The following is a 27,925-nucleotide window of genomic DNA, read 5'->3' as shown; positions in this document are numbered from 1 at the left end:
GGATGCTTTTGTTCTCATACATTCCACCCAGGAAGTTTTGAGAAGTGACATTGCAATCTGGAATGATTCTAATTTCATTTAGATTTGCCAGATAGAAAACATGCAACACAGAATATTGCGTGAAAGCAGCCTAGAGCAAAACTGTAGTAAAAGGGAAAAGATGATCTATTTTTCAGTCTTTTCTTTCTTTCTTTCTTTCTTTCTCTTTCTTTCTTTCTTTCTTTCTTTCTTTCTTTCTTTCTTTCTTTCTTTTCTTTCCTTTCCTTTCCTTTCCTTTCTTTCTCTTTCCTTTTTTTCTCTTTCTTTCTCCTTTCTTTCTTTCTTTCTTTCTTTCTTCTTTCTTTCTTTTTTTTTTTGATAAAAAAGCCAACCTGTAGATGTAACAGCCCCAGTAAACTACATGTAAGAACACTAGCATGCCAGTCAACCATGTAAAAATTATTCTACCCAAGGACACAGTCTCCTTCATAAAGCCAAAAATTATGGAAATCTGTAATTGCTAGGCCAACCTCCTTCATGGTTGCTTTTGATTTGAAGTGAATCTATCTTGATTTCCACTGAAGTTGAATGCCATTATAAAAGCATCTATTTTGTCACCTACATCATGTTAAGAACTACAAATGCAGTTTCCATTAACAGTAATAGTTAACTGGCATTTTGAGAGAAAAATCTTTGTAACTACACAGGCATTATAATCCCACTATGAAGAAAATGGGAATTACATAGATAGGTTAGATTACCTTTTTAAGTGATGGTGCTTTTTAAACTACTTTGTAGCAAACAAAGCTATTTTCTCAAGTATGGATATAAACGCTACCACAGATACTGTTAGAGGCAGCTGAAACTATTTTATGCGTATATCTATATGAGTACACGCTAGTGACCTTAACTTTTTAAGAAATGAGACAGTTTCTACTCTACATTGACATTAATAAAGTAAAAGCTAGCATATAGCTTGTGAAATTGGCTGCTGTGTACTTCAAGTATACAAGATGATTTGTGTTAAATTATTCTAGAAAATGTGAAAATAGGAATTTAGTAGAATAAAAGGGGAAGATATTAACATTTGTATGCTTATACTTTCTTTTTTTCTAAATAACAATAGACAACAGTAGAAGGTATGAGATCTTTAATATGTTCCCGGCCACCTTAAAATATAGCTTAAACATATTTCCATATAATATTAACACACATAAATTTATATAGGAATAAGTAAAAAAAAAAATTAGCTGACATTATCTCACAATTTTGTAAATTGCTAATATATTCTACTCTACCTACACCAAGTTTCCTGGTTAAAGGTTGATTAAAAGTGATGTTTTAGAAAGTTTCACTAGTTAAATTCTCTACTGATTTATGTTCCACAATCAGATTTTCCTTGTTTTTCTCTTGCTCCCTGTGCTCTGAGTGATAATCTCTAGAGATGTTTATAAGAAGTTGCATAGGGTAGCTCATTAGCCTATGACATCTTACTACCAACATAAAATTTTTCTCATGAGATAAAAGAAGGGGTGTCAGCAAGTACTTTCTTTTTTGAGGCAAATCAACATTAGTATTCACTAAACAGTTCTAAAATCTTTTGCTTCTATAACAGCACCATAAGACTTTAACTTGTGAGTTTAACAGTTCTCTATTTTAAATCTTGTATCAATTTTAGTTTAATTCAAGCCCATAATTTTAAGTACACGATGCACTGACCTTTGTCTTTTGCAAATTTTGATTTGAAAACCAGTTTATTCTGTCAAATAGCTTGTCTCTACATTAAGCAGACACCCGAATAGTTTTATAGTCTCTCTGAAATTATAAGATGCATTGATATACCACCCTACCAAGGAAATTTGGAAATTTAATTCCCATTCTACAATGAGGTGTAACAAAGCTTAAAATACAATTTAGATAGCTGTCTTCTGGTTGTATGCATTTTAATATTAATCTTGAGCAGGTTGAGACAAGTCAGCTTTGGAATAGAATTTAAATTCCAAACTATCCATTCATGAGGCTTTGAAAGTTGTCAGAGTCAATCTGCACAATTTTGTACATACATGAATCCCTATAGAGACAGCAAACTTAATTTTATTTTTAAAAATTGTATTTCCCTGGCTACTAGCACTTCACTCTACCATTTTCTGTCCAGATGGGACTTCTTTTTTTAGCTAAAAAAAGTCTGCACATCACACTAATTTAATGTCAGCTTGAAGCTACTATATTCTAAAATACATTTATCTGAAAATGAAAAAAACATTAATTGTATGAGCACTCAATGGGTAACACTTAAATGTACAATTACAAGTATAACCAGAGGTTGCCGGGAATATCATTTAGTAGAAAAAGTAAAAATTCACAATTATTTAAAATGCAAAATATATCTTTTCTTACCTAATCGCCCTTGCATTAAATTTATCTAGATAAAACAAGGCCCATAATAAATATTTTTAAAGTAACATTTATAGATTTGGGGGTTATTTTTCAGTTTAAATAATTATTGTACACTAATTGTAGGAAAAATAGAAAATGCAGTTTGCCAAAATGAACCTTGAACAAAATTTTACTGTTTCAAAAGGGATTATTAATTTTTTTCACTCTTTTTCATTTCCATTCATGCCTGCCCTCCATGGTTCTAGCACATAATACAACAGAAAAATATTTTTCTTTCCTTTTTCTTTTTTTGGCTAACGTGGGAAGCTTTGAAGGTTTCAAAAGATTAGTTCTCAAGAAATTTCCAATTCAGTGTTTCCAGTAGATGATCCTCATGATTAAGGATCTGCGCTGCTTGAGTGTTTTTCCTAACCAAAATTTAGCCCATTCCAATCTCGTCTCTCCAGTTTTGAACAGTTAAACAAATCTCTTAAAAACAAATTTAGTTGTCTTTATTATTGGAATAGGAAAATTTATATTGTTTGCAAATAACTTGAGTAAGTGAAATTATTTATAAAACCTGGTTTTAACAGAAGCATAGAGAATCATGTCAGACTCATTTGAGCACAGAAAGAAAAACCAAGGAATTTAAGCCCATCAGTAACATTAATATTCCTGGGGACCTCGGCCCAAAATATAACCATGTTTCTTATAGTAGCATATTTTGATACCTACCCCATTATAGAGAACCTACAAAGATTACTTTTATGTTGTGGGTGCTTCAGGCACTTATCTATTAAATATCTATAATTTTCCTCTATACTACTATGGAGCCTTGGGCACAGAGGAAGTAAAATACTATTAACTGAATTACTTGTTGAACAAGAAAAGTATTCTCTCTCCTACTATATAGCAATCTCAGTAAGCACATTTTTTCTTATGAAATAGTCATAGTCATCACTGATAACTGAAGATGCTTCTCATTATTTTATGACCACCATAAAATCTTCTGTCATGGGACCGATCCCTATTTCAGGTTTTAACAGATATGTCAAGGATACAGAATGAGCTATTTTAGGAATATCTTAAGAATATGGGTTTCCGAACAGCAATTTTATCATACTGATCTTTTATCTCTACCTGCCAAATGAAGTGGAAAATAATTGCCCAACAATTTCAATACAGAAAAAATTTTAATTTTTACCTTTTCAACAAGGAAGAGAATTATTCTAATTCACTGATTCTAAGTAAATAGATGCATAGAGAAACAGAGAAAGCTTTGCATTATTTTTCTTTTCAATAAAAGAAATGAAAATAGATTAAGAGCTTGAAATAACAAGATGAAGAATTTTAAAGAAAATACATAGCCTTTAGCACAAAACTGTTAATGAAAGGAGTGGTTTTTTCCAAGCAAGAAAATTCTTTAAGTATATTCACAACTGGTATATGTTGCTGTAAGCAAAAATGTTTGAATCCTTTTTTTTCCCAAAAAAGTGTCATAAGTATTTGGGAACAAAATAACTTTAAAAGAAAAAGCCCAAAATATAATTCTTGGATGCTTTAAAAAGTTAGGAATAATGTTAAATAAAGTTTCATCAATGAAGACAATATGAGTTCTGTGCTGTATCAGATATTGTGTATGAGCGTTTTCTTTTATTCTAGCACAAAAATTAATATTCTTTCCTACTTTTTTTATTCTGCTTTTATTCTTTAATGCTTAGGTGCCTTGACCCAAGCCATTCGAAATTTTGCAAAAAGCCTTGAAGGTTGGCTTTCCAATGCCATGAACAATATTCCACAGAGAATGATACAAACCAAGGTATACTTTATGTCCTTGCTTTTTCTTTTGTGTTTAGGAAACTATTCTGAACTGTGAACTTTACATCTATCCTATCAAATGGTATTATGTAAAATGTTGAGGTTATAACATACCTCATCTTTTAAAACTGATTTTTATATTTGTATTTTATAACCATGTAATAAAGAACTTGCACAAGAGATGTTTGACAATGTTCCTTTCAAAGAGAATAGGGAAGCATTTTAAGTGTGGTGCATTTACAAGCTCTTTGTAAATAGTATATTAGGTATATATATTCTAAATTATATATGTAACAAAGATATAAACTATAAATGTTTAATTTCAAATATTAAAACGATAACCTAGAATATTCAAATAGTTTTCATTTGAAGGAATTTTCTATTTCTAAAATTTCCTACTGTACTTATCATATCCTGAAAAGTTCGTAGAAATTATATTGTTTTGCTTTTTCAGGATGTTTTGGTGTTTTTCTAAACACTGGAGAATGCTTTTGTGAATAAAGTGAACAATTAACTCATAATTAATCAATATATCTCAGGAATGTGGATTATTTAGCTAGAGATATAAATTTTAGTCTCTACTTTGTCTCCTACTAGCCATGTTGCTTTCAGTTAATCTATGAACATATCCTCATAGCAAGATTGGACTAATTCTAAATTTTATTTAAATTTTGGTACCAGAAATCGCATTTGTGACTTCTTATCAATGACTGTATTTACTATCAGACTCCAGCAATATACTTTGCCTTTGAATCTGGGGGTAGAGTTGATCAATTGAAGTTATTTTAGCTGATAAACCTCTGTGGGAACATAAGTAGCCTCCAGTTCGTTTGCTTGGGCTTAAAGTTTGCAATAAAACTTTCTCTCTCTAAAACATATAGAAGGCAACATTTCATTGATGTGCCCATATTAGATTGTTCCTCTAGAACTGTGCTGTCACAGTAGGGCCAGCCACACGTGGCTATCCAGTAGGGCCAGCCTCGTGTGGCTATTTAAATTAGAATTTTAAATTAAGTGAAATGAAAAATTTAGCTCCTCAGTCACACTCGCTACATTTTGAGTGCTCAGTAACCTCCTCTGGCTGCTGGCTACCATGTTAGGCAGCATATATGTAGAGCTTGTCCATCATTGCAGAGAGTTCTCTTTGGCACTGCTGTTGTATACCATATTGAGGTGTGCAAAAAAGAAGGTGGTCTTTGATTATGATCAAGGAATCCTTTTCAACTTTCAGTCAGTCACATTTGTAACAATACCTCAAACAGCTAAAAGCGCTTCCCTTCCCAGTGTTGTCAAAGTGAATGTGGTAACAATCCAATTGCAACATTGGCCATCTCATTGACCTCCAGAGTTTGCTTGAATGATTCACCACAGTAGAGGGTGCCGTCTGTTCTTCTGGTTTCACTAATATGCAGTCTCTTTTCCTCTCCACATTCAATTAACAGAGACAATTTACCCTGACAGAGGAAACAGCATTCCAACTACTGTGGCTTTTGGAATCAAAATGCCCAGGTCAATTCCCATCAGTAATGAAGTTTCTTTGCAACCTTGAGCAAGCTACTTCTTTAAATCATAATATATGTCTAATAAGATAGTTATGAGACTTGAATAAGGTAATATATGTAAGGCACTTAACCCAAAGCCTGGCACATGGTATATACTGGATTAATGTAAACCACAAAAATGGAATAAGATTCTTTTTTGAGGATGTATGAGTTTCCCCCCAAGTTCCAAATAGTCCTCAAACATCTCATGTCAAGATAGAGCATCCTGTTCCCTGTGAACACCCTCTACCACTCCCAATTGATCATTCAACTACTCGTACCTTATATACCCATATAGTGATTGAGTGCAATACTATACATTCCTGTAAATATGTCCATTTTTAACATATATTTTTAAAAGATTAAAATCATTAGATCTATATTGTGCACATAACGAATTTCCATGAGATTATGAGATTTAGATTTTATGTAGACTTTTTGCATTTTCTTTGCTGTCTTTCAAAATAAACTGCGTCATTCAGGGTCTGAACAGGAAACAAATCGTGCATCCAAAGGTGGGGATAAACTGAGAGAGTTTAAGAAGAGTTTATTTCCAAAGATATGAACAAAGTTGAAAAAACCAAAGAGGAATAGTAAAGCATCCCAGGGCTAGCAATAGTGGGAATCCTAACCATCCCTAGGAATGAAGGGGTGAGAGGTGAAAGCTATGGCATTAGGAAATCCACTCTTTCCCTCAGGACTGTGGTAACATTAGAAAAGGAAAGCAGCTTCCACTCTAACAGGCAGCAAGCAGAGGTTGTAGTGAATAAGTACCCTGGTAACCACTCTTTCTTCCCATCCTTCCATCTCCTGCCAGTGACTGTTGTTGGTCAAACCCAGGTGGAAGCCAGAGAACAAAAGGGGAGGTTAATGTGGTCCATTCAGATCAATCTTCCTGGGCACGGAACAAGATGAAGAAAAATGGAAAGTAGGTTTTGAGAGGCAAATAGAAATTTCCCGCATAGCCCTTTTAAAGAAACCCTAATTCTGAAAAAAGGTTATTCTCGTTGGTTGCCTCTGATAATCTCAAAATTACTCGTTTCTAGAAAATAAAGGTAGTAAGAATAAATCTGAATGGTAATGCCCTGACATGCATTTTTAAATATAATTTAAAGAGTAGAAATGTCCAGATCTCTTATTTGAAAAGGCAAACTGTACATCCCTACTTTTAAAATTTGCCTAGTTTTTACTTGACTGTCCAAAGAACAGTAAGAAAAGAAAAGAAAACCAACATTTTTCCTGCTTCCCTACTCAAAGTCATATCTTACTGTGGATGAGTAGTTACTTGCAAGACTGGTTTAATTAATGCTACACTCAGATGTCAAAGAATGTGGGAGTTTGTTTTAGTCTTGACCTCAACCTACTCAAAAAGAAAATAATACTTGGTTTAGAGATTTAAATGCTATAATTTACAAGTAAACTCTCTCACCAAATGAATTTTAAATACGTGTCAGAGGCAAGCATTTAAAATTTGTCAAGGGAAAAATGATTTGAAAATTGCAGTGGTTTCTTTTACTGGAGAAAACAGAATCCCAACTTAATTGGATTGCTTTACAGGTTGCCGCTGTAAGTGCCTTTGCCCAGACTCTGCGAAGATACACGTCGCTCAATCACCTGGCCCAGGCAGCTCGTGCAGTGCTTCAGAACACTTCCCAAATCAACCAGATGCTTAATGACCTCAACCGTGTCGACTTTGCCAATGTCCAGGTACTCTATTTCCTTGCAAAGTATGTCTCTTAAGGAAAGAGATCCAATTTGTTCTTCTTAATTAGAATCATCAAATTTCTTTTCAAAGTCTCATCTATATACGGCAGCGTCTATATTCACAGTATCCCGAAAGAGAGGAGTTTGACCCAGATACAGCTATAATGCTCCCATGTTTGTGGTTAAAGTAAACTCACATTTACAGTCCTAAAAGGCAACATAATATATCACCAGCATTTGCTGAAGAGTTAGTAGAGTAATAAAGGTCACAGTCATTGAAATTAGGCAAGAAATTAAACTCTCTCATATACTAGCTGTGGGATCTTGGGCAAGTTACTTAACTACTGTAGGTTTCACTTTCCCCACCTTATAACACCTATCTTAGATTATTGTTTATATATTTAATAATTTGTACCATGACATGCAGAGATATTTCTATTTTGTTGCCAGTCCTTGAAAGAACTAAGAACAATTCTATTTCAGGATTTATTATAGCTGCCTAGTAAATATTTATTCACTTGAAAAGAATTATATGCAATAAGTTTGGCTATTGTGATAGTTCAAATGAAAAAATATTTTTTAGCCTTGTGATCACATTACCCACTTGTACTTTAAAGTACACTTTAAAAGCTAAGTTAGCAACATTATTATAGAATTTCAATATCAGTAAATACTTTATTCTTGAATCTAAAGTAATGAATCTAAATGTCACCAAATAAAAACAATATCATTGCCCACCAAAAGCATAAGCAACAAGAGGAAAAATACATAAACTGTGCATAATCAAAATTTAAAACTTTGTGGTTTCCAAAGAGACCATCAAGAATGTGAAATGGCAAACCACAGAATGTGAGAAGATTTTTGCAAATCATGTATCTGATAAAGGACTTGTTTATGGAATATATAAAGAACCATTATAACCCAGTAATAAAAGAAAACCTGATTAAATATGGACAAACATCTAAGTAGACATTTCCCCAAAGAAAACATACAAATGGCCAATAATCACATTAAAAGATGCTCAATGTCATTAGCCACCAGGGAAATACAAGTCAAAACCACAGCGAGGTACCATTTCATATACTCTAAAATGGGTCTAAGCAAAAAGACATGTAATAACATACCCTATTGGTGAGGATGTGAAAAAATTGGAACCTCATACACTGCTGGTCAGAATATAAAATGCTGTAGCCACTTTGGAAAACAGTGTGGCAGTTTGTCAAAAAGATAAACATAGCGTTACCGTATGACTCAGCAGTTCAACTCCTTGTGGTATACCCAAGAGGAATGAAATCATGTCCACACAAAACTTATACATAGAGGTTCATAGCAGCACTATTTATATCAACCACATAAAAGCAGAAACAACCCAAATGTCCGTCAACTGATTAATAGATAAAATGTGATCTATCCATACAATGGAATATTATTGGGCAATAAAAAGAAACGAAGTTCTGATTCATTCTGCAGTATAGATGAACCTTGGAAACATGATACTAAGTGAAAGAAGCCAGGTATAAAGGATCACACGTTGCATGATTCCATTCGTATGAAATTCCAGAATAGATATATCTATACAGACAGAAGGTAGATTGGTAGTTACCTAGGGCTGGGGGATTGAGAAGACTGGGAGGTAACAAATAAGAGTCATGGGGTTTATTTTTAGAAAAATGAAAAAGGTCTAAAATTGATTGCAGTGAGTGATGTACAACTTTGTGAATATACTAAAAGAAGCCTTTGAACGATATTCTTTAGATGAATGAATTGTATAATATGTGAATTACATTTCAATAAAGCTGTTAAAAAACATTACTGTTGTTTTAAAAATAAGCTAATTAGTAATTATTTTATTTTCTAGAAATTTTAATTTCTACTTCTTGCCTACTTTTGTCGTTTAAAATATACCAAAAATTAACATTTGGGCTTGATCCATTTTAGAGTATGATAAAAATTAGTTGTTCATTGTGACTTTCATGGACTGGGTTCAAACTTCTGAGATATATATGTATATAGAGAGGGATATCTATATCTATCTAATATTTTATATTAGATATTTATATCTATTTATATCTAATTTAAAACTATATATATGAAATTTTAAAAAATATCTATCCCTCTACAAAAACACACACACACATACAAGTACATAATCTTTACAAGAACAGAGTTTCTCAGCTTTACAAAACCGTTTACTTTACATATTTCAGTGGGATATATTAACTGAATAAGCAAGAGTATTAAAAGTTTATATTGCCTTAATATCCATACTGTAATATTTATTTCAAATCTTTTTTCAGAAAAGATATGTTTAAAAGTCCCTTAAGAAAAGTTGAAGAAGGCAGCTTCTAGTTCCAGAAAGTAATTTAAACTCAGTAACAGAAAACATTTTAAAGAATTGTTTATAATAATATCTGAAAAAGTTTTTCAGTGTTCTGTTAGCATTATTATATGTATAAATACATATATATATTTGTGTATCTGCATTCCAATGAAGTATTTCTACAAATGAGTTCTTCCCTGGTTATAAGCATTAACCTTGAGAATAATGATCAGTGGTATGTCTACTGTACGACTTATCCTCTACCTGCCAACTTTAAGAATACCCTTTCTTTTCCTCTATTTTTGAGTATCATGTTTTTCTGGATCCACCATGATATTCATTACTGCTGAAACCCATATGATTCGGCATCTGCCCTCCAAAACCTTCTTCCTTTCTTCAGAGTACCATGACACAGTAGTGAGCCCTTCATTTCCCCCTACATTTTACTTTTCACAGCTCTGTACATTTTAATGAGTAATCTCTTTCTCAAGGTAGCACTTTTCCTCTTTAACACCCTTATTTCTTTTCTTTTCCTAGTTTCGCCAGATTTTCCCAGAGTCCCTTGCCTCCCATTTTACCTTTATCCCCATCTCCAGTTCATTTGTAAGTCGTCCCAACTCCTATAACATGAACCTCAATAATCTGACAATGTCAGAATGATGCTCTTGTAATAAGGAGACTTCTTTTTAAAACAATGAAATTACATGTGTGTCAATATTGTAATACACTAAGAGCTTGAAAGTGCTAAAAAGTTCCTTTCAGGATATCCATATATCACTTTTCACTACTTTGTTCTCCTCTAATTAAATTTTCTTTTCTTTATGCATTTAAGATAATTTTTCTATTGCAGTATAATTGGTTTCCTGTTTCATTTAATTGATAGTATTACAATGGCATAATTCTCTAATTTTTGTGTGAATGGTGGTTTTTGAAATCTACCTTATGGGCTAAATAGCTTTCGGTGGGCTGACCTGATAACTTAGCTATTGCATATACTTGGGTTTCTGTATTTAAAAGGCATTATGATTTTGAAGCTCCTGACTACTTTTCATTTTGGATATATTTTTTTTCCAAGTTAAGAACATCTGTAAATATCCTTAGCTTTTTCAATTAGAGACTTGAAATATCTACATTCGTTTCACAAGGGAATATTTACAATGTGCTCTATTGTTAGTATATTTTCACTTTAGAGAGTAGTAAAATGAAGTATAATATAAAGTAGTTTGAAAAGCCAGAATAATGTGCTGTGGTTTTATTTCTCTAAGTTACATTTTAGATTATCATCTTTTCTTGGCAAAAACTAACTGCCAAGTAAATAGTGAGTTTGAATTTATGGTAAGAAATGAAATTAAATTCCTTCATGGATACTGGTAAGTTTCTCCTTCCAATTATCAATGTGCAAACAAACAAAAAAACCTATCCTGCTAATTTCAGCTTTATTTGTAATACTAAAATGTTGGAACAAACAAATGTCTAACTATGTGGGATTGGTTATATAAATAATATTATATTATGCAATAAAACAAATTCATTCAGTGGGCAATGAAGATAGGTCTAATTTGCCTACTTGGAAAGATGGTTATTAAATATTTCTAAGTGAAACTAAGCAGAATATCTAATAGAAAATATAATATGGTCCTCTTTTATTTTAAACATTTAAGTATGTGTAAGCATGTAATAGTATAAAATGTATGTATAAATATATGAGTATTTTATAATACAAATATATATTTAAAATATAAATGTATGCATGAATAATATAGTGTATGTATATATGATAATATATGCATAAATTATTTATATATGCATGTGAAAAGTTTGAAAGGTACATACATCAATATGCTGTAATTTCTTACTGTTGCCATTTTAAGTATTCTTAATGTTTTGTTCCTTTGTTGCTTATTTGTATTTACAGTTTTTTCTACTTACAGCTTTTAAATATTTCACTTAAAATATTTAAAAGTGGTATTCAGAAGGTAACATCTGAATGGATTTATGATTAATTAGATAAGAGGAAAAAAGACAGTGAATAGTATCATCAGCTGAGATATAGAAGAAACTAGGTTTCCCTGGGAAAATAAAATAAGTTGAGTTTGGGGCATTTTGCATTTGAAGTGCCTCCAGGTTGAAATGTCCCTTGAATAGGTAAAGTCTGTACGATCAGGAGAGATACTGGAAATAGAAGATGGAGATAATGGATTTATTCAGTTGAAGTTGTTAATTTGAATGAACTTGTTTTTTGAGAGCATATAGAAAAAAAGCTATAGACACCCTTTTGAGAAAAATACATATATATTCACAAGGTTTTATTAGGAGCCTCACAGACACTTCTCCAAAGAAATCTATCTTGACAAAATTATTTGGACACAATGAACCCAGCTTAAAATTTTTCAGTAAATTTCATTTCTTTAATTTTATGCTTAGGGAAACTAAGTCCCACATTAATTGCTTAAGGTTAGTTTTGTTTATTCAGGACCTAACACCTATGTCTTCTCATTCCCAGTCAAATATTACATTACCAAAGAATTATGTTTTGCCTTGAGCGAATAGGTTTTTTTAATCTTAAAATACAACATAGCACTGGAAACATCACAATACTTCTGGCAACCACTGAAAAGTAGCCTTAAAAGTTCCTATTTTCATTGCTGTTACCAAACATTTCCCAACCAGAACCAGAAGGAAAATTGCAATAATCACATTTTTTGGCAGGAAGCATGTCTACATTTTCTCAAGAGTTTTTGTTGTTGTTGTTATTGTTGTTTTCATTTCTCTGAATTAATTTGCATTCATAGCTTTGCCTTGATAGCCTTGAGATTTCGGTTCCCAATCCATAAAACTCATAGCAGCATATGCTTCTACCTAGTACCATTCAGTGTTTGTTTCTGTTTTAATCTTGAGGGGACCTCTTTTGGCCGATTTTATCTATTTATCTGTCTGACTTACCCTAAATCTTCTCAAATAAATTGGTTTTAAAGTTTTATCTGATGGGGAACAAAAAGACAACTTCTGAAAGCAGTATGAAAGCTGAATAGAATGAAAGACCCTGCCTACTGTAGGTTCAGACTTCTATTTTTTGAAGTAATCATGTATTTTAGTCTTTTACACAGACTAGTTAATGTAGAAAAACCAAATGATACTTACATGTGACATCACTTTCCTATGTACCAGAGTGAGCAACGAGAAATATTCATCCCTTAAAACTGATCAAGATTGTGTTACCCTAACAATTGACAAGTAGTCGTTTATTTTCTGGATTCATTTAACTGTGTGAAGCTTTTATTATAATTTTCTGTTCTTGCATCTAGTGTGTGTACTGGCGTTCAATGAAAGGATGCTGAATTGAACTTTTCCTTTGCTTTCTGTGTTACTGTCTCAGGAGCAGGCTTCCTGGGTGTGCCAGTGTGATGACAACATGGTTCAGAGACTAGAAACAGACTTCAAGATGACTCTTCAGCAGCAGAGCACCCTGGAGCAGTGGGCTGCGTGGCTTGACAATGTGATGATGCAAGCACTGAAACCCTATGAAGGAAGACCCAGTTTTCCTAAAGCCGCCAGGCAATTTCTGCTAAAATGGTCTTTCTACAGGTATCATCTAGGTTTTTCCTAGGCCTTCTTCTTCATATTCTGCAAATATGTGTGTATATGTGTGTGTGTATGCTTCTGTGACAAAAGAAAAGAAAGGAATAAAGACTTCAGTTTGTGGAAACTCCCTGTTACAACTACCTTCAACCCAACTCAGTGATTACAACATCATAGAAATGTACCAGGAAACTTAGAGAAATAAACTTTCTGCTAGGAAAAGAAGCCCCTTGCTCAGAGCCCTAGATGTCCTCAGATGGGAACATCTGAGATTCCAGTCTACATAATGTGTTCAGCAATAATCGGAAAAGGGCTACTGTCCTCCCTCTTGCAACATACATTATTTAGGCTTCTTTCTTGAGGCCTAACACTAGTCTCCTTTTTGTTCTCTGTTTAGTGATGTTCAGAATGTGGTCCCTAAACCAGTAGCATCACTATCAATTGGAAACATATTAGAAATGCAAATTCTTAGCACCTCCTCCAAATCTACCTATATCAGAACCTGTAGAGGTAAGGCCCAGCAATTTATGTTTTAAAAAGTACTTCAGTTGATTCTGATGCATACCCAGAACTATCTATTTAACTTCTTAATTTTATCAATTATAACTGTTTTCAAACCTGGCTGCACATCAGAATTAATGTAAAAAAAAAAAAAAGAAACAAATCCTAGGTGCCTCCCAAGACCTACTAAATCAAAATCTTGGTTGTTAAGAGATAGTGATTAGTGGCTGGGCACGGTGGCTCATGCCTGTAATCCCAGCACTTTGGGAGACTGAAGCGGGTGGATCACGAGGTCAGGAGATCGAGACCATCCTGGCTAACATGGTGAAACCCTGTCTCTACTAAAAATACAAAAACAAAATTAGCGGGGCATGGTGGCAGTCGCCTGTAGTCCCAGCTACTCGGGAGGCTAAGGCAGGAGAATGGCGTGAACCCAGAAGGCAGAGCTTGCAGTGAGCCGAGATCGTGCCACTGCACTCCAGCCTAGGCGACAGAGCGAGACTCCGTCTCAAAAAAAAAAAAAAAAGAGAGAGCGATTAGGAATGAGGATAATCAGGATTTTTTTTTCACAAAGCTCTCCTGGTGATTCTAATGATCGCCAGTAATCTAGTAGACAGTAACATAGCTTATTAATAATATAAATCACTTTTTGACTAAAATAATATAGATAAGAAACGTGTATTTTTGTAGACATAGAAGCACCCAGAAGGAAAGGGCTTTCTGATTACATGACATGTATCAAATGATGGGATGAGCTGTTGACCACTCCGCCACAAAGATTAAAAACAGCATTTATGGCCGGGCACGGTGGCTCACGCCTGTAATCCCAGCACTTTGGGAAGCTGAGGCGGGCGGGTCACGAGGTCAGGAGATCGAGACCATCCTGGCTAACACAGTGAAACCCCGTCTCTACTAAAAATACAGAAAAATTAGCTGGGCGTAGTGGCGGGCGCCTGTAGTCCCAGTTACTTGGGAGGCTGAGGCAGGAGAATGGCGTGAACCCGGGAGGCGGAGCTTGCAGTGAGCCGAGATTGCGCCACTGCACTCCAGCCTGGGCGACAGAGCAAGATTCCATCTCAAAAAACAAAACAACAACAACAAAAAACGGACATTTATGACCTTTGTAGGTCAGTGTCTCTACCATATATGTAAGATGGAATTGGCAGATGGAATTCTTTCATAAGTTGGGTAAATTATATTTTTAACTCCGGCATTTGTTCTTGTGGTAAGAGTTCATTTTTTAGCTTCTTTAGATAAAGCTGGCCCCACTGATTTGGCCCTAAGATTAATATCTGCTGTAAAGTACAGGCAGTCTCTAGTGTAGATTCTGTGCAGCCAAGCACGTATCAGAAAGTGGTGGCCACCGGACATACGCCTGACTGTAGCTGTGGCTACACTATGTTCATCATCTGGACATCAATGGTGAGTCCAAAGCTAGTTGTGAGGAGGGAAAGACTATGAATAAGTAACAGAATGTAGGAACTAATAGTACTTGTGAACTCAGTAAACCCAGACTATAGGATTTCCATATTGTTTCGACCACCGTTGGTTATAATGATGGAATCAGAGGTCTTTTAATTATGACGATAGTTCCTTTGGTTTTATTATAAGTGACTTTTTTCTTTCTCAACTGATTTGGTCCAAATTCTTGTTTCTTAAACTGAAGTAGATGTATAGATCCACGTTATATGTTTCATAAGAGTTAAATTATCCTTGCATCTTGAAAATAGCTGTCTAGTGTCTAGCCCAGGGTCAAATGCAATGAAAGAAAGCCAGCCAGTTTTTTGCTGTTGTTTCGTTTTTGTTTTTGTAGTGGTACAATTCCACAGTCTTGCCTCTCGTATATTTAATGTCTTTAGCCCACATAATTCAAGAAGCACATTATTAAGGTGTTGTCTGGCTCTGTGACCCACTAGTATGCATCAGCGAAGCCAGCGCTAGGTTTGGATCTGGGTGTTCATGAGAAACGTGTTGATGAGAAATTAAGTTTTCCCTTGATACAGCAGGAGGATTTGAAATGCGTTATCACAGTGTTCTCAAGGTAGATGCAGCAACAGTTGTAGTAATGGTAGAATTAGAAAATTTAATTTGGGAATATTTTTTAAGATTTCAGCCGGGCACGGTGGCTCATGCCTGTAGTCCCAGCTACTCCAGAGGCTGAGGTAGGAGAATGGTGTGAACCCGGGAGGCGGAGCTTGCAGTGAGCAGAGATCGCGCCACTGCACTCCAGCCTGGGCCGACAGAACAAGACTCCATCTTTAAAACAAAAAAAAAAGATTTCAGGTATTTTCCCAGTTGCCCAAGAGTTTTTTATTCATCAAGTTTTTTCCCAGAAAATAACATAAGTGGTATATGTGCTCCATGAATAATTGATGAGACAGCAGTACACTGACTGGCTGTTCCAAAACTTATATGACCAAAGGCAGAGTCCATCCTCTGCATCCAAAAAAGCAAGGTGTTTTTTTTCTCCCTGCTGCTTTCTTGTGTTACTAGTGTCAGACTTGCCCTTACGTCTACCTGTGGTTGCTTTTTTTTTTTTTTTCCTATATTTAATTGATGTCATTTTAGAAATACATCCCTGGAGCCTTCATCTCCACAGAGATCTGTTGCAGGTATCTTGAAGGGAGAGAAAATTACTTACTTGTATTTCTTGTTCTCTGCAGATATACAAACCCAGTAGATCATCACTTGCCTGCCCTCTGTCCTCCCTGAGTTGAGGATAATTGGCTTGTTATTATTAGATACTATTATGGTTATTATTTTCATTTCAAAAAGACTTGAAGGCGTACAGTTCAGGGCCCCAGAAGGAAAGGCACATTCAGACAGATGCGTACCTCCTGCTGGTAGGCAAAGTCAATAGCTTAGAAACTTAAGCCTTTAATATCTGAACTGTTTTTTACTGAGACATAAGAACATATTGAGTAATGAAAATTGCATTCACAAACTATCAGAGAAGCAGAATTAGGATATTTTTAAATGTTTTTGGTATCACAGATGCCAGAAATTTGGAAATTTGTAAATGCCATTATAAATTTTGCAGTCACATACACAGGCCCTTCATGTTCTGAAATCAGATGCTTAATCTCCTAATTTCTAAAATTTTTTGTATATATTTACATGCATAGAAATATAGAAATGAACTTGCCAAGAATCACAATAGCAGTTGATATAGCGCTACAAACAGGTTCTGCTCTGAATGGGGGCTCTCTCCTTGCCTAACCTGGCTTTCAGTGACTAATGGTGGTTCCCCGGGAGGCAGAAAAAAAAATCACTGCCTTTCTTGGGCAGAATTGGAGAAGTTATATGGGCCATTTCTCAGCTTGTGTGTTTTGGATAACAGAAGAGAGCATTCTTCAGGGCCACCCTGAAGGTCATTCAGATATCCCATTTTTAAAGAGTGGGATGTATAGCTTTGATATTTGGCTTGAAAGTAGGCACAGGGTGCCTAGTTTGCCTACAACTGGACAATATATGAATCTTCCAAAAAGTAATACTCTTTTTTGAATCAACTGTAAGCACTTTTCAAAGAGTGAGTTCACATAAGGATCATAGGTGTGATGTTCTCACCTGAAGGGTGTGATACATCTTCAAACACTCAGAAGAGGCAGGTTGGCTATCGCATGTTAGGACATATATTTCAGTTTCCACACAGTGAGTTATAAAGATAAATACACAAAGATATTTCTTGTCCATTATAAAATAATTAACGTTTACAACTCTGATCTTAAAGAGTTGAATTCATGGTAACTTAGCAACAATTCAGTGGAGTCACTTTTACAACATATCTTACAGAAGTCTGAATCGGACAATAGGATTCCAATTAAACTGTTAATTGTGTCATTTAATACTTGGCTTGTAGAGAGGAGGCCTGACACAGAGAGAATAAAGTAGACATAGCGTTAATGATACAATTCAACTGATTCTTTTCTAAACATGTGACAATAATTTCATGACATACATATCAGTATTTTTTAAATAACTAGGTATTATAATTGAGGGTCAATAAATTTTTTTTAAAAACTTCCAACAGAATTTAGTATTACATATGCATTTTATGCTGAAATAAGGTGATTGCCTAACCATCCAAAAGTTTCCAAAACACTCAGAATGAAATCCAAAGGCCTTATCATGGCCTACTAGACCCTACACAGTCCAGCCACTAGAGTTATCCAGACCCTATCATGTGTTCTTCTCTTTGCTCACTGCCTTTCTGCCACGTTAGCCTCCTGGCTACTCTTTGAACACAGCAAACAGTTCTGTCTCAAGCTCTTTCATTTGCTCTCCTTTCTGCCAGGAAAACTCTTCACCTGTGTTCATTTCCTCACTTCAATCTAGTTTCTGCTCAGTTATCACCTCCTCAGAAAGAATTTTCTAGATACCCCAACTTAAAATGCCTGCCCTCATCACTCTCCAATCTCTGGCCCTGATTTATAGGTTCTGTTACTCCTTAACTTTATATCTTTTATCTACTTGTGTATTTACTAACTGTCTCACCTAATAGAAGGTGAACTTTTTTGAAACCAAATTTTGTCTGTCTTGTCTGAACCAAGACCCTGCCACAGAGTAGGAATACAATAAATATCTGCTGAACAAACGTGAATTTTATTGGAAAAAGTTGAATTTGCATTTCTCAAATGATATCAGAAACTACTTGTTATGAACATTCTCCTTAGTTGTTCACATGATTTCAAGGTTATTATATTTTAACAGAAGGCTGAGGTGGGCGGATCACCTGAGGTCAGGAGTTCGACACCAGTCTGACCAACATGGAGAAACCCCATCTCTACTAAAAATACAAAATTAGCCAGGCGTGGTGGTGCATGTTTGTAATCCCAGCTACTTGGGAGGCTGAGGCAGGAGAATCGCTTGAACCCGGGAGGCAGAGGTTGCAGTGAGCTGAGATCATGCCATTTCACTCCAGCCTGGGCAACAAGAGCGAGACTCCATCTCAAAAACATAAAAAGAGAAAGAGAAATACAAAGGCCTAAAATTTGACCTTAGAAACATATAAAGAAAGATTCATTCTGTATCTGTGATATTTATTCCTGAAGAGATTTATTAACGTTCACCTGACTCAGTATTGTTTTTCTATATTATTATATAATGAATGACATCTTTTAAAATAAATACTTTTATTATGCAGTTAATATATGCTCACATTAGAAAATGTGGTAAATACAGGCCAGGCATGGTGGCTTGCACCTGTAATCCCAGCTATTTGGGGCTGAGGCAGGAGGATCAGTTGAGTCCAGGAGTTTGAGACCAGCCTGGGCAACATAGTGAGACCCCATCTCTAACAAAATAAAATAATTAGCTGAGCATGGTAGCAAGTGCCTATGGGAGGTGAGGAGCGTAAGATTACTGGAACCCAGGAGTTCAGTGCTGCAGTGAACTATAATGGCATCACCGCACCCCAGCCTGGACAATACAGCAAGACCCCCGTCTCTAAAAAAAAAAAAAAGTAATTAATTTTTTAAAAGGATAACCTAGGAAATACAAAAACTTCTACCCAGAAATTACCACTGGTTAAATGTTTCTTTTGGGTTAAATAAAATTGGGATCCAGTGGTTTACCATAGACTATTTAAGTATATTTTTCACTTAACATTTTTTATTTGCAATTATATCTTAAGCATTTCTTGCCATTAAATATCTTCAGAAACGTAATGTTTAATGTCTTCATACTATTTCAGTATGTTTATGCCTCATACATTATTTAAACATTCCCTTATTCTTGAACATTAAGTTGGGTTTTGGTGTTTTGATACAGTTTTTAAAAATGCTGTTATGATTATCTTCATATACAATTGTACATATATCTTCGGATAAGTTCAAGTAAAAGGATATAAACATTTAAAGTAACTAATACTCGTTTAATGAAGGGTGTGATCTCAATGCTAATAAAGTATTAGATATTCCAATTCACTTGGGGGTAGGAATTTTTTGACCTATGGAGTGTTTTTATGTAAATGAGCCCATATGTCTTGCTTCAACTAAACCATTATATTATAAACATCTTTCTATGTTACTACTTATGTATACTTCATTTTTTAATGATTGCATAAAATTCTATATCTAGATGAGCCATAACTTGTTTAATCAGCATCCTACTAGATTATCTTTTTAATGATATTTACTTTCTCCTCCTAGTTTCTCACTAGTACAGATATTGTGCTGCAGTTGTGACTATCTTTGGTCATTTGTGTAAATTTCTAGAATTAGATTGCTGGGTCAAAGGTTTTGACATTTTAAATTTTGACAAATACTGCCAAATTTCCCTCTACAAAAGTTTTATGAATTTATATTCATAGAGACAGTAAAGGAGAGTTTTTCCAAACCAACTATAACATTGGGTCTTTTAATCTCTGACAGCTTTATAGATTATATAGGATATCTTACTTTAATTTTCATTTCTTTAGTTCCAAATAAAATTAGTCATGTTTTTGTATGTTTGTTAGGCATTTGTCTTATACTTTAAATTTTTAAAATTTGAAAATTTTAAATAATTGCTATCTTTCTTCAGCAAGATAAATGCAAGTAGGAGCAAATATTCTGTTCATGCTTTACTTTAAAACTCATTTATTTCAAGTCTCTGTTAGTACGGGTAAAAATGTTGCGTAACATTTTCTTTTTATTTTTGTGTTGTTTTTGCTTTTTTTTAGTAAGTGATTCACTGCTTTAAAATTTTTTTACCATAGGAATAGAAATATTTATTTTCACATAGCTCTTATATTGTAATCTTATAAATTATTTTTACAAATTGGTGATATGTCACTGAATTTTAGGAAAGACATGGATAGAGTTATATATAGAATTTTGTCATATATGTTGGCATGCAAATTAAAGTATTCATTTATTTTTAATAATTATAGAGTTGTAAACTTAAGGAATTCATTAAAGTAATCAACTCTAAGATATCATTCACTAGACCTACTATTTATGATAATGAATATATTATTAACACTAATGTAGGTAACAGTATGGTTACATTGGTAGTTTTCTTAAGATTTCACATACATTATGTCATTTGACTCTTAGGCTAAACCTTGAACCTTACAAAAAATTATATGATCACATTTGAAATCACATAGTGGTAACCTGGGTCGTCTGTGTAACTTCAAACCCACGCTTATTCTTATTATTTTAGTAAATAGATCTACAGAATTGAGAGGTCCGCTGCCATCATCATATCATAATTACTATTCTTGCCACCATAAATAAATGAGGATGAGAAAGTCAGCTTCTCCTATTCTGTGTATTATAATCACAATCACTTATATTTGAATAGCGTTCTAATCATTCATAAGTTGATTTCACATCCTTTAACTTATTTTATCCTTGAAAAAAGCATGTAAGTTAGATAAGACTAAAGGCTATGTTTTGTTTTCATGCAAGAGGAAAAACATCTCGGGGAAATGATGTTTTTGAGGTCAATAGTCAATGAAGAGACAGAATCAGAATTCAAGGCTTCTGTGTTTCAGATGGACAATGATGATCTGTCACTTGCCAAGTTGAATGTATACACTTTGATGTGTTAGTAGCCTCTATTTAAACAAGGTTGAAAAATGAAACAGAAAACAAAAGTACAGTCTTTTGTTTTTCCATTTGCCTGATGTCTTATAATTCTTTACTGTAAAACGAGGCATAGGTGAGATTTTACTTCTTTCTCCTGAGAATACAATGGTTGTTTTAGTGTTCATATGCCAAAAATCTTTAGAATAAGGTCAGTAAATGAAAGTGATAAGAAACACACACATACACACACTCACACACACACATCACTCTGATTCTAAATTATGACTATTTTAAGATTTGAAGTGCATGAACAAGCTTAATGATTGGCATGTTGAAGCCAAGATTTTATTTTGGACTCATTTCCATTTTCAATATAATAGAGTTTATTATTAGTATTTTATTAATATTGCTTATATTTTCATATTATATACATTAAATGTTTGCATTTTCAAAAACAACACATTTCTTAATTGATTTTATTGTGCTTGTTTCTAATGTAAATGTGCCTTAATTTAAGTGGAAATCATTAAGAAACTGGAAGCACTTAATAAGTTTGCCTTCCAAGAAAACTTGCTGGAATCCCTGTATATACTTGCCTATATTCTGCATTGTCACATCTGGGAACATTGCTTATTATATTTTGTAAGCTTTGTCTGGCAGAAATACATATTTTTGCTAAGGCATACCGCAGAGGTCATTATCACTGAGAGGGGATAGACTGCCAACCTTCATCAATAAGATTTTTACTCAAGTTGCTTTTTCTTAGGGTAGTGATGAGTGGTCAATCTTTCAGAAATATTTTTTGTTCAATTCTGATTTATTTGTGAGTTTGATAGAAGCAGCAGACTTGCCTATGATAGTAAAATGACTTTTTCCATTAAGACTATCTATCTTTAGTAAGGATCAAGTCTTGGTGAGGATTACCTCTTTATCATTCTATTTAAATGAGTTGCAACTGCTTTCAATAATGAAATGCTTTCATGACAGGTTTTATACTATACCAACCATATAGACTCCCAGCTTGACTTTTTTTTAAGAGGAAAAATAGGTAGAATGCTAATTCTTGTCACTAATATTAGCTGCATATATGTCTTTTCTCTTGGAACAGCTCAATGGTTATTCGAGACTTAACCTTACGCAGTGCTGCTAGCTTTGGCTCCTTCCACCTGATCCGTCTACTCTACGACGAATATATGTTTTACTTAGTAGAACATCGTGTTGCTCAGGCAACAGGAGAGACTCCTATAGCAGTCATGGGTGAGGTAAGAGAGGCTAAAAGAGCTGTGACCCACTGGGTTATTAAAAATAAACCAGAATTACACTTCAGTCTAAATATATTAATTATTGGTTAAAACCATGGTTCCTGACCAAGTCAGCCTCAGACCCAGGAGGGGCTGTGGAGTTATTGCAAGAGTTCCTTAAATTCCTCTGTTCTTATGTGCTTAATCAAAAGATTCTAAAATTGTGGATTATATCATGTGAAAGATCATGGAATGTCTATGTTATACAGGTACCTATGTAAAAGAAAAACTTGAGAACCACTGGAATATGAAAAATATTTTGAGTGGGAAAAAGATCGATGCTCCTGATAAAGCAAAGGGCTAGGAATACAGTGGAAAAGGTTAAATATGTATTTTGTAGACTCTTTTTCCCAGTCTCCAGGAACAAAGTAAATGATTCTATTTTAGAAGGATAAAAATGGTAATGATGATAACTAACATTTTTGGGACACTTACCGTGTGCGAGGCACAGTTCTATGTTTTTTACGTGTAATAAAGCACTTAATGCAAGTCTTTGAGATAGGTTCTACTTTATTCTGTTTTACAATAAGTATCCGAGGTTTATGCAGAAAGCTAAGGCACAGAAAGGTTAAATGATTACTCAACTAAAAAATGGTAGAGATTTTTTTTCAAACACCGTCTGATTTTCAAACCCATGTTTCTAACCACTAACGATGTGAGGGGGAAAATTGTCTTCTTCAGAATTTCTGAATAGTAATCAAAATGGCTTATCAAAAAGCTAAAACTCTGAATATAAACAAGGGCTGGTTAATATAATGAAGAACAGATGCAAATGCTCAAATGGTTCAGCACTGGCTTATTTCATTATATTGAATGCAGGAGGCGGGGGTAGTTTATACCTTGTTGAATTATACCAGATTATTAAATGTGACAAATTACCCAAGGCGGTAAAAAAGACATGTTCACTTTTAAGCTATGTGCTTATATAAAGAGTGAAAACAGATACTATTCAATGCTTTTCCTAGTTTAATATAATAAGGTATAAATAAAAATACATTAAAATACTTGAAGGACCTCCCTAATATTCTAGTATAAATAAAATGCATGTCAAACTTGTCTAGAAGGTCAGTTGAAATATTCATCTTTTCCACTTCTTTAAAACCCCTTGCTGTATACCAATCTAAATGTCTTTGTATGATGTTCCCTTATGATGATTAAGCTTAAATGATGCCAAATATATGTGTGAAATTAAGCAGGAATCACTGTGGCTTTTCACTGTAAGCAGGACCTCATGTGAGCAAAACAATCTGGACTTTTCTTATATTTGACTTCCCCTCATTGCCTCTTTCTTTAGTTGTTTTATAGATGCCTTGTTGGAAAATGCCCAGTTAGCACGTGGACTCAGTACTCTAAAATTTCTTAACTCAGGGTTCAAGACTTACGAAATGGACCTTGCCTTTCAGTATACTTAACACATTTGCCACTACCTCATATGCTCAAGGACTTCTTTAACAAGATAAACAGGGTAATGTGGCGGGGCTTCTCATTAACACCATGTGGCTAATCTTGATGCATGGCCTTTGCTTTCCTTGCATCTCTAGGGAACAAAGGCAGTGGACGTGAGCCAGTCACACAATGTGAAGGCTTAGCAACCTCCTGGTATGCTTGCACAGGCGGCAACAGAATTAAAATGGGCTACATAATCTATAGTGCCAACTAACCATTCTAATAGGTATTCTTTTTTTTTTTTTACTAAATGTAAACAATCTAAATGAATATGACAGATTTTACATGAGACAAAGATATATACATAAAATCTAAATAAAGAAACATGGTCAAAGATCTAAGCATACTTCTTGATTTGTTTTTTTTAATTTTTTTTTTTATTATTATTATGCTTTAAGTTTTAGGGTACATGTGCACAATGTGCAGGTTTGTTACATATGTATCCATGTGCCACGTTGGTGTGCTGCACCCATTAACTCGTCATTTAGCATTAGTTATATCTCCTAATGCTGTCCCTCCCCCTTCCCCCCACCCCACAACAGTCACCAGAGTGTGATGTTCCCCTTCCTGTGTCCATGTGTTCTCATTGTTCAATTCCCACCTATGAGTGAGAACATGCGGTGTTTGGTTTTTTGTCCTTGCGATAGTTTACTGAGAATGATGTTTTCCAGTTTCATCCATGTCCCTACAAAGGACATGAACTCATCATTTTTTATGGCTGCATAGTATTCCATGGTGTATATGTGCCACATTTTCTTAATCCAGTTTATCGTTGTTGGACATTTGGGTTGGTTCCAAGTCTTTGCTATTGTGAATAGTGCCGCAATAAACATATGTGTGCATGTGTCTTTATAGCAGCATGATTTATAGTCCTTTGGGTATATACCCAGTAATGGGATGGCTGGGTCAAATGGTATTTCTAGTTCTAGATCCCTGAGGAATCGCCACACTGACTTCCACAATGGTTGAACTAGTTTACAGTCCCACCAACAGTGTAGAAGTGTTCCTGTTTCTCCACATCCTCTCCAGCACCTGTTGTTTCCTGACTTTTTAATGATGGCCATTCTAACTGGTGTGAGATGGTATCTCATTGTGGTTTTGATTTGCATTCCTCTGATGGCCAGTGATGATGAGCATTGTTTCATGTGTTTTTTGGCTGCATAAATGTCTTCTTTTGAGAAGTGTCTGTTCATGTCCTTCGCCCACTTTTTGATGGGGTTGTTTGTTTTTTTCTTGTAAATTTGTTTGAGTTCATTGATTTCTTTGCTTACTCAGTTTATAGGAAAGCCCTTTGACCTGCCTATGCTCATCCATTATTTACCCCAAAAGGCAAATTCAGACTAATTTTATAGGTTTGATCTCCCCGTACAGCACTGATGCCTCATACACCTGTTTGCTCTCATAGATCTATTGGCCATGGTCATACTATCATATCAAAAATTTCTTGATTTGGGGAAAAGGAGAAGGAAATTCAAAAAATAAAAAGTCTGTTTTCTCATGTTCTCCTCACATTATCCTAAGCCTACCTTCTCCTGGTCCCTTGGGTGACTTCCTTTTCCGATCACCAAATCCAGACCTGCCTCTGTACATAGTGGGAGTAACACATCGGGCCAAAATCCATTGAAATCCATAAAAATCACCGTGCACTCCCAGTCACAGCAAATGGTTTGGAATAATGAGTAATAATAGCAATCACAAAGACAATAATGATTGTCACTATTTATTGAGAGCATATTATATACTCAATGAAAATAATAGTCTTGCTGTACCTACTAATGGCTCTTTCTCAGTAAATGGCGCCACGATCCTCCCAGTTGATTATACCAGACACGTGAGCACTCCCTTTTTATGTCCATCTATCTTGACTTCCATCTCCAACCAATTACCAAGTTCTGTTTCTCAAATCCCTCAGTGTGCAGTCAGTATCGTCTTATGAAAATGCAAAGCTGACTGCATCATCCCCCACTTGAAACCCTTCAGTGGCTTTCCCTTGTGTTACTAACATGAGCTCTTGCATGATCTGGCCCTGCCCCTCTGATCAACGTCAGCCTCCCACTTCCTACTCTTTCTGTTGCAATCACAGTGGCCTTTTCTCTGTTCTCATTCACTAAGGTTTTCTCATCCTTGGACTACTGCATAAATGGTTCTTTCTACCTGGAAGCCTCTGCCCATCTCCCCATGCCCATACTAACTCCTACTTCATGTTGTAAAAATCAGTTTCTCAGGGAGACTCAGTTAATCCAGAATACCTTAAATAGTTCAAGTCTTTCTGATTTGTACTTTTACTTGTCATTCTAGAAGCTCCACAATACTAATTGCACAGTTCTTTGTTTGATTTGTATAATCAAAGATGTAATACCTGGAAACAATAAAGGACTTTGAGTCAGAAGTGAATTCTACTTCTAGCTCTGTCATGTTCTATTAGCATAATCTTGGGCAAACCATGTTGACTTGTGTTGAACTCTAGACTTCTGATCTCTGAAATTGATTTATCATTTATTAACAAGTTTTTCATGTGCAGATACTCTATGCCAAAGCTATCATGTTTGGGATATAATGATGAACAAAATGGATTTTTACCTTGCCTTCAAGGAGCTTAGATTTCAAGTGGGGGATACATATTTACATAGTCACATAACTATAGCTACAAACTTTGTTAAGTGCTTTGAAGGAAAATTAAGGGGATATAAGAATGCTTAAAGCTTGAGGCCCTAAATCCAGCCCTGGGAGGACCAGGGAAGTCTTTCCCAAGGAAGTGATGTTTAAGATAAGAACTAAAGGACAAAAGATGTTAACTCTATGAAGAAAGAATCTGAAGGTAAGGGGTGAAAAATACCCCAGGCACAGGGGAATGTGCACAGGTCCTGGCAGAGGTGGGAGGGAGCACAGCCAAGGTGAAGTTTTCCTGGGAAAACTAACGTTCAAGCACCAGGGAGACCAAATAAACACTGTCAAATGCAACAGACAAGAGGAAAAATTGAATTAGGATAAAAAGTCAAAATTTCAAGTGAAGCTAACACCTACATGGCAGTTGTGTGCCAGGTACTGTTCTAAGTGCCATATATATATATGTTAATAACTCACCACAGATCTATAAGTGGATACTATTATTACACCTGTTTTACAGATGATGAAATGAGAGGCTGGGCTTGGTGGCTCACGCCTGTAATCCCAGCACTTTGGGAGGCCAAGGCAGGTGGATCACCTGAGATCAGGAGCTCGAGAACAGCCTAACCAATATGGTGAAACTCTGTCTCCACTAAAAATACAAAAAAAATTAGCCGGGCATGGTGGCATGTGCCTGTAGTCGCAGCTACTCGGGAGGCTGAGACCAGGAGAATTGCTTGAACCCGGGAGGTGGAGGTTGCAGTGAGCCAAGGTCACGCCACTGCACTCCAGCCTGGGCGACAAAGCGGGACTCCATCTCAAAAAATAAATAAATAAAAAATAAAAAAAAAAAGAAGAAGAAATGAGACATAGAACCAAAAAGTAACTTGCCCAAGGTCACACAACCACTAAATTGTGAAATCAGGTTCTGAAACCATGCAGTCTGGCACCAAAGTCCTTGCTGTTAATCTACCATGCTTATGACCTGCTACAGGTTGGAGTAGGAACAATTTCAAGGGCAAACCTGCAAAATAGTCACAAACTTTGCTGGGCATTTGTTTTGCCTTTATAGGTCATTGCTTTGGAAAAGATGTCAGTTAAATAGTTTCATAAGCAAGCAAAAAGACTTTCCTTTTAAAGTGACTTAAGAACAATGAATGCATCTTTTCAATAATGTGAACTCAGTTTTACTGAGTTTTAAAATTAGCATTACTTACATTATTTGAGCAGGCAGACAGG

The 27,925-nt window shown here is 35.0% G+C and overlaps 1 protein-coding gene across 4 annotated transcripts in view; it reads left to right on the top strand.

The window, feature by feature from the left end:
- Positions 1 to 27,925, top strand: part of RFX3 (regulatory factor X3) — a 315,033-nt gene that overhangs the window by 261,820 nt on the left and 25,288 nt on the right. For all 4 annotated transcript variants that reach the window (XM_003273871.3, XM_030798998.1, XM_030798486.1 and 1 more), the window contains 4 exons: positions 4,077 to 4,174; positions 7,272 to 7,421; positions 13,115 to 13,323; positions 22,441 to 22,594. In XM_003273871.3, coding sequence (XP_003273919.1) covers positions 4,077 to 4,174; positions 7,272 to 7,421; positions 13,115 to 13,323; positions 22,441 to 22,594 — 611 coding nt within the window. The remainder of the gene's footprint in view (positions 1 to 4,076; positions 4,175 to 7,271; positions 7,422 to 13,114; positions 13,324 to 22,440; positions 22,595 to 27,925) is intronic.

Source organism: Nomascus leucogenys, chromosome 1a (assembly GCF_006542625.1).
Source record: "Nomascus leucogenys isolate Asia chromosome 1a, Asia_NLE_v1, whole genome shotgun sequence".
Taxonomy (NCBI): domain Eukaryota; kingdom Metazoa; phylum Chordata; class Mammalia; order Primates; family Hylobatidae; genus Nomascus; species Nomascus leucogenys.
The sequence above is the reverse complement of the archived record's forward strand: the minus strand, read 5'-3'. Positions and strand labels throughout refer to the sequence as shown.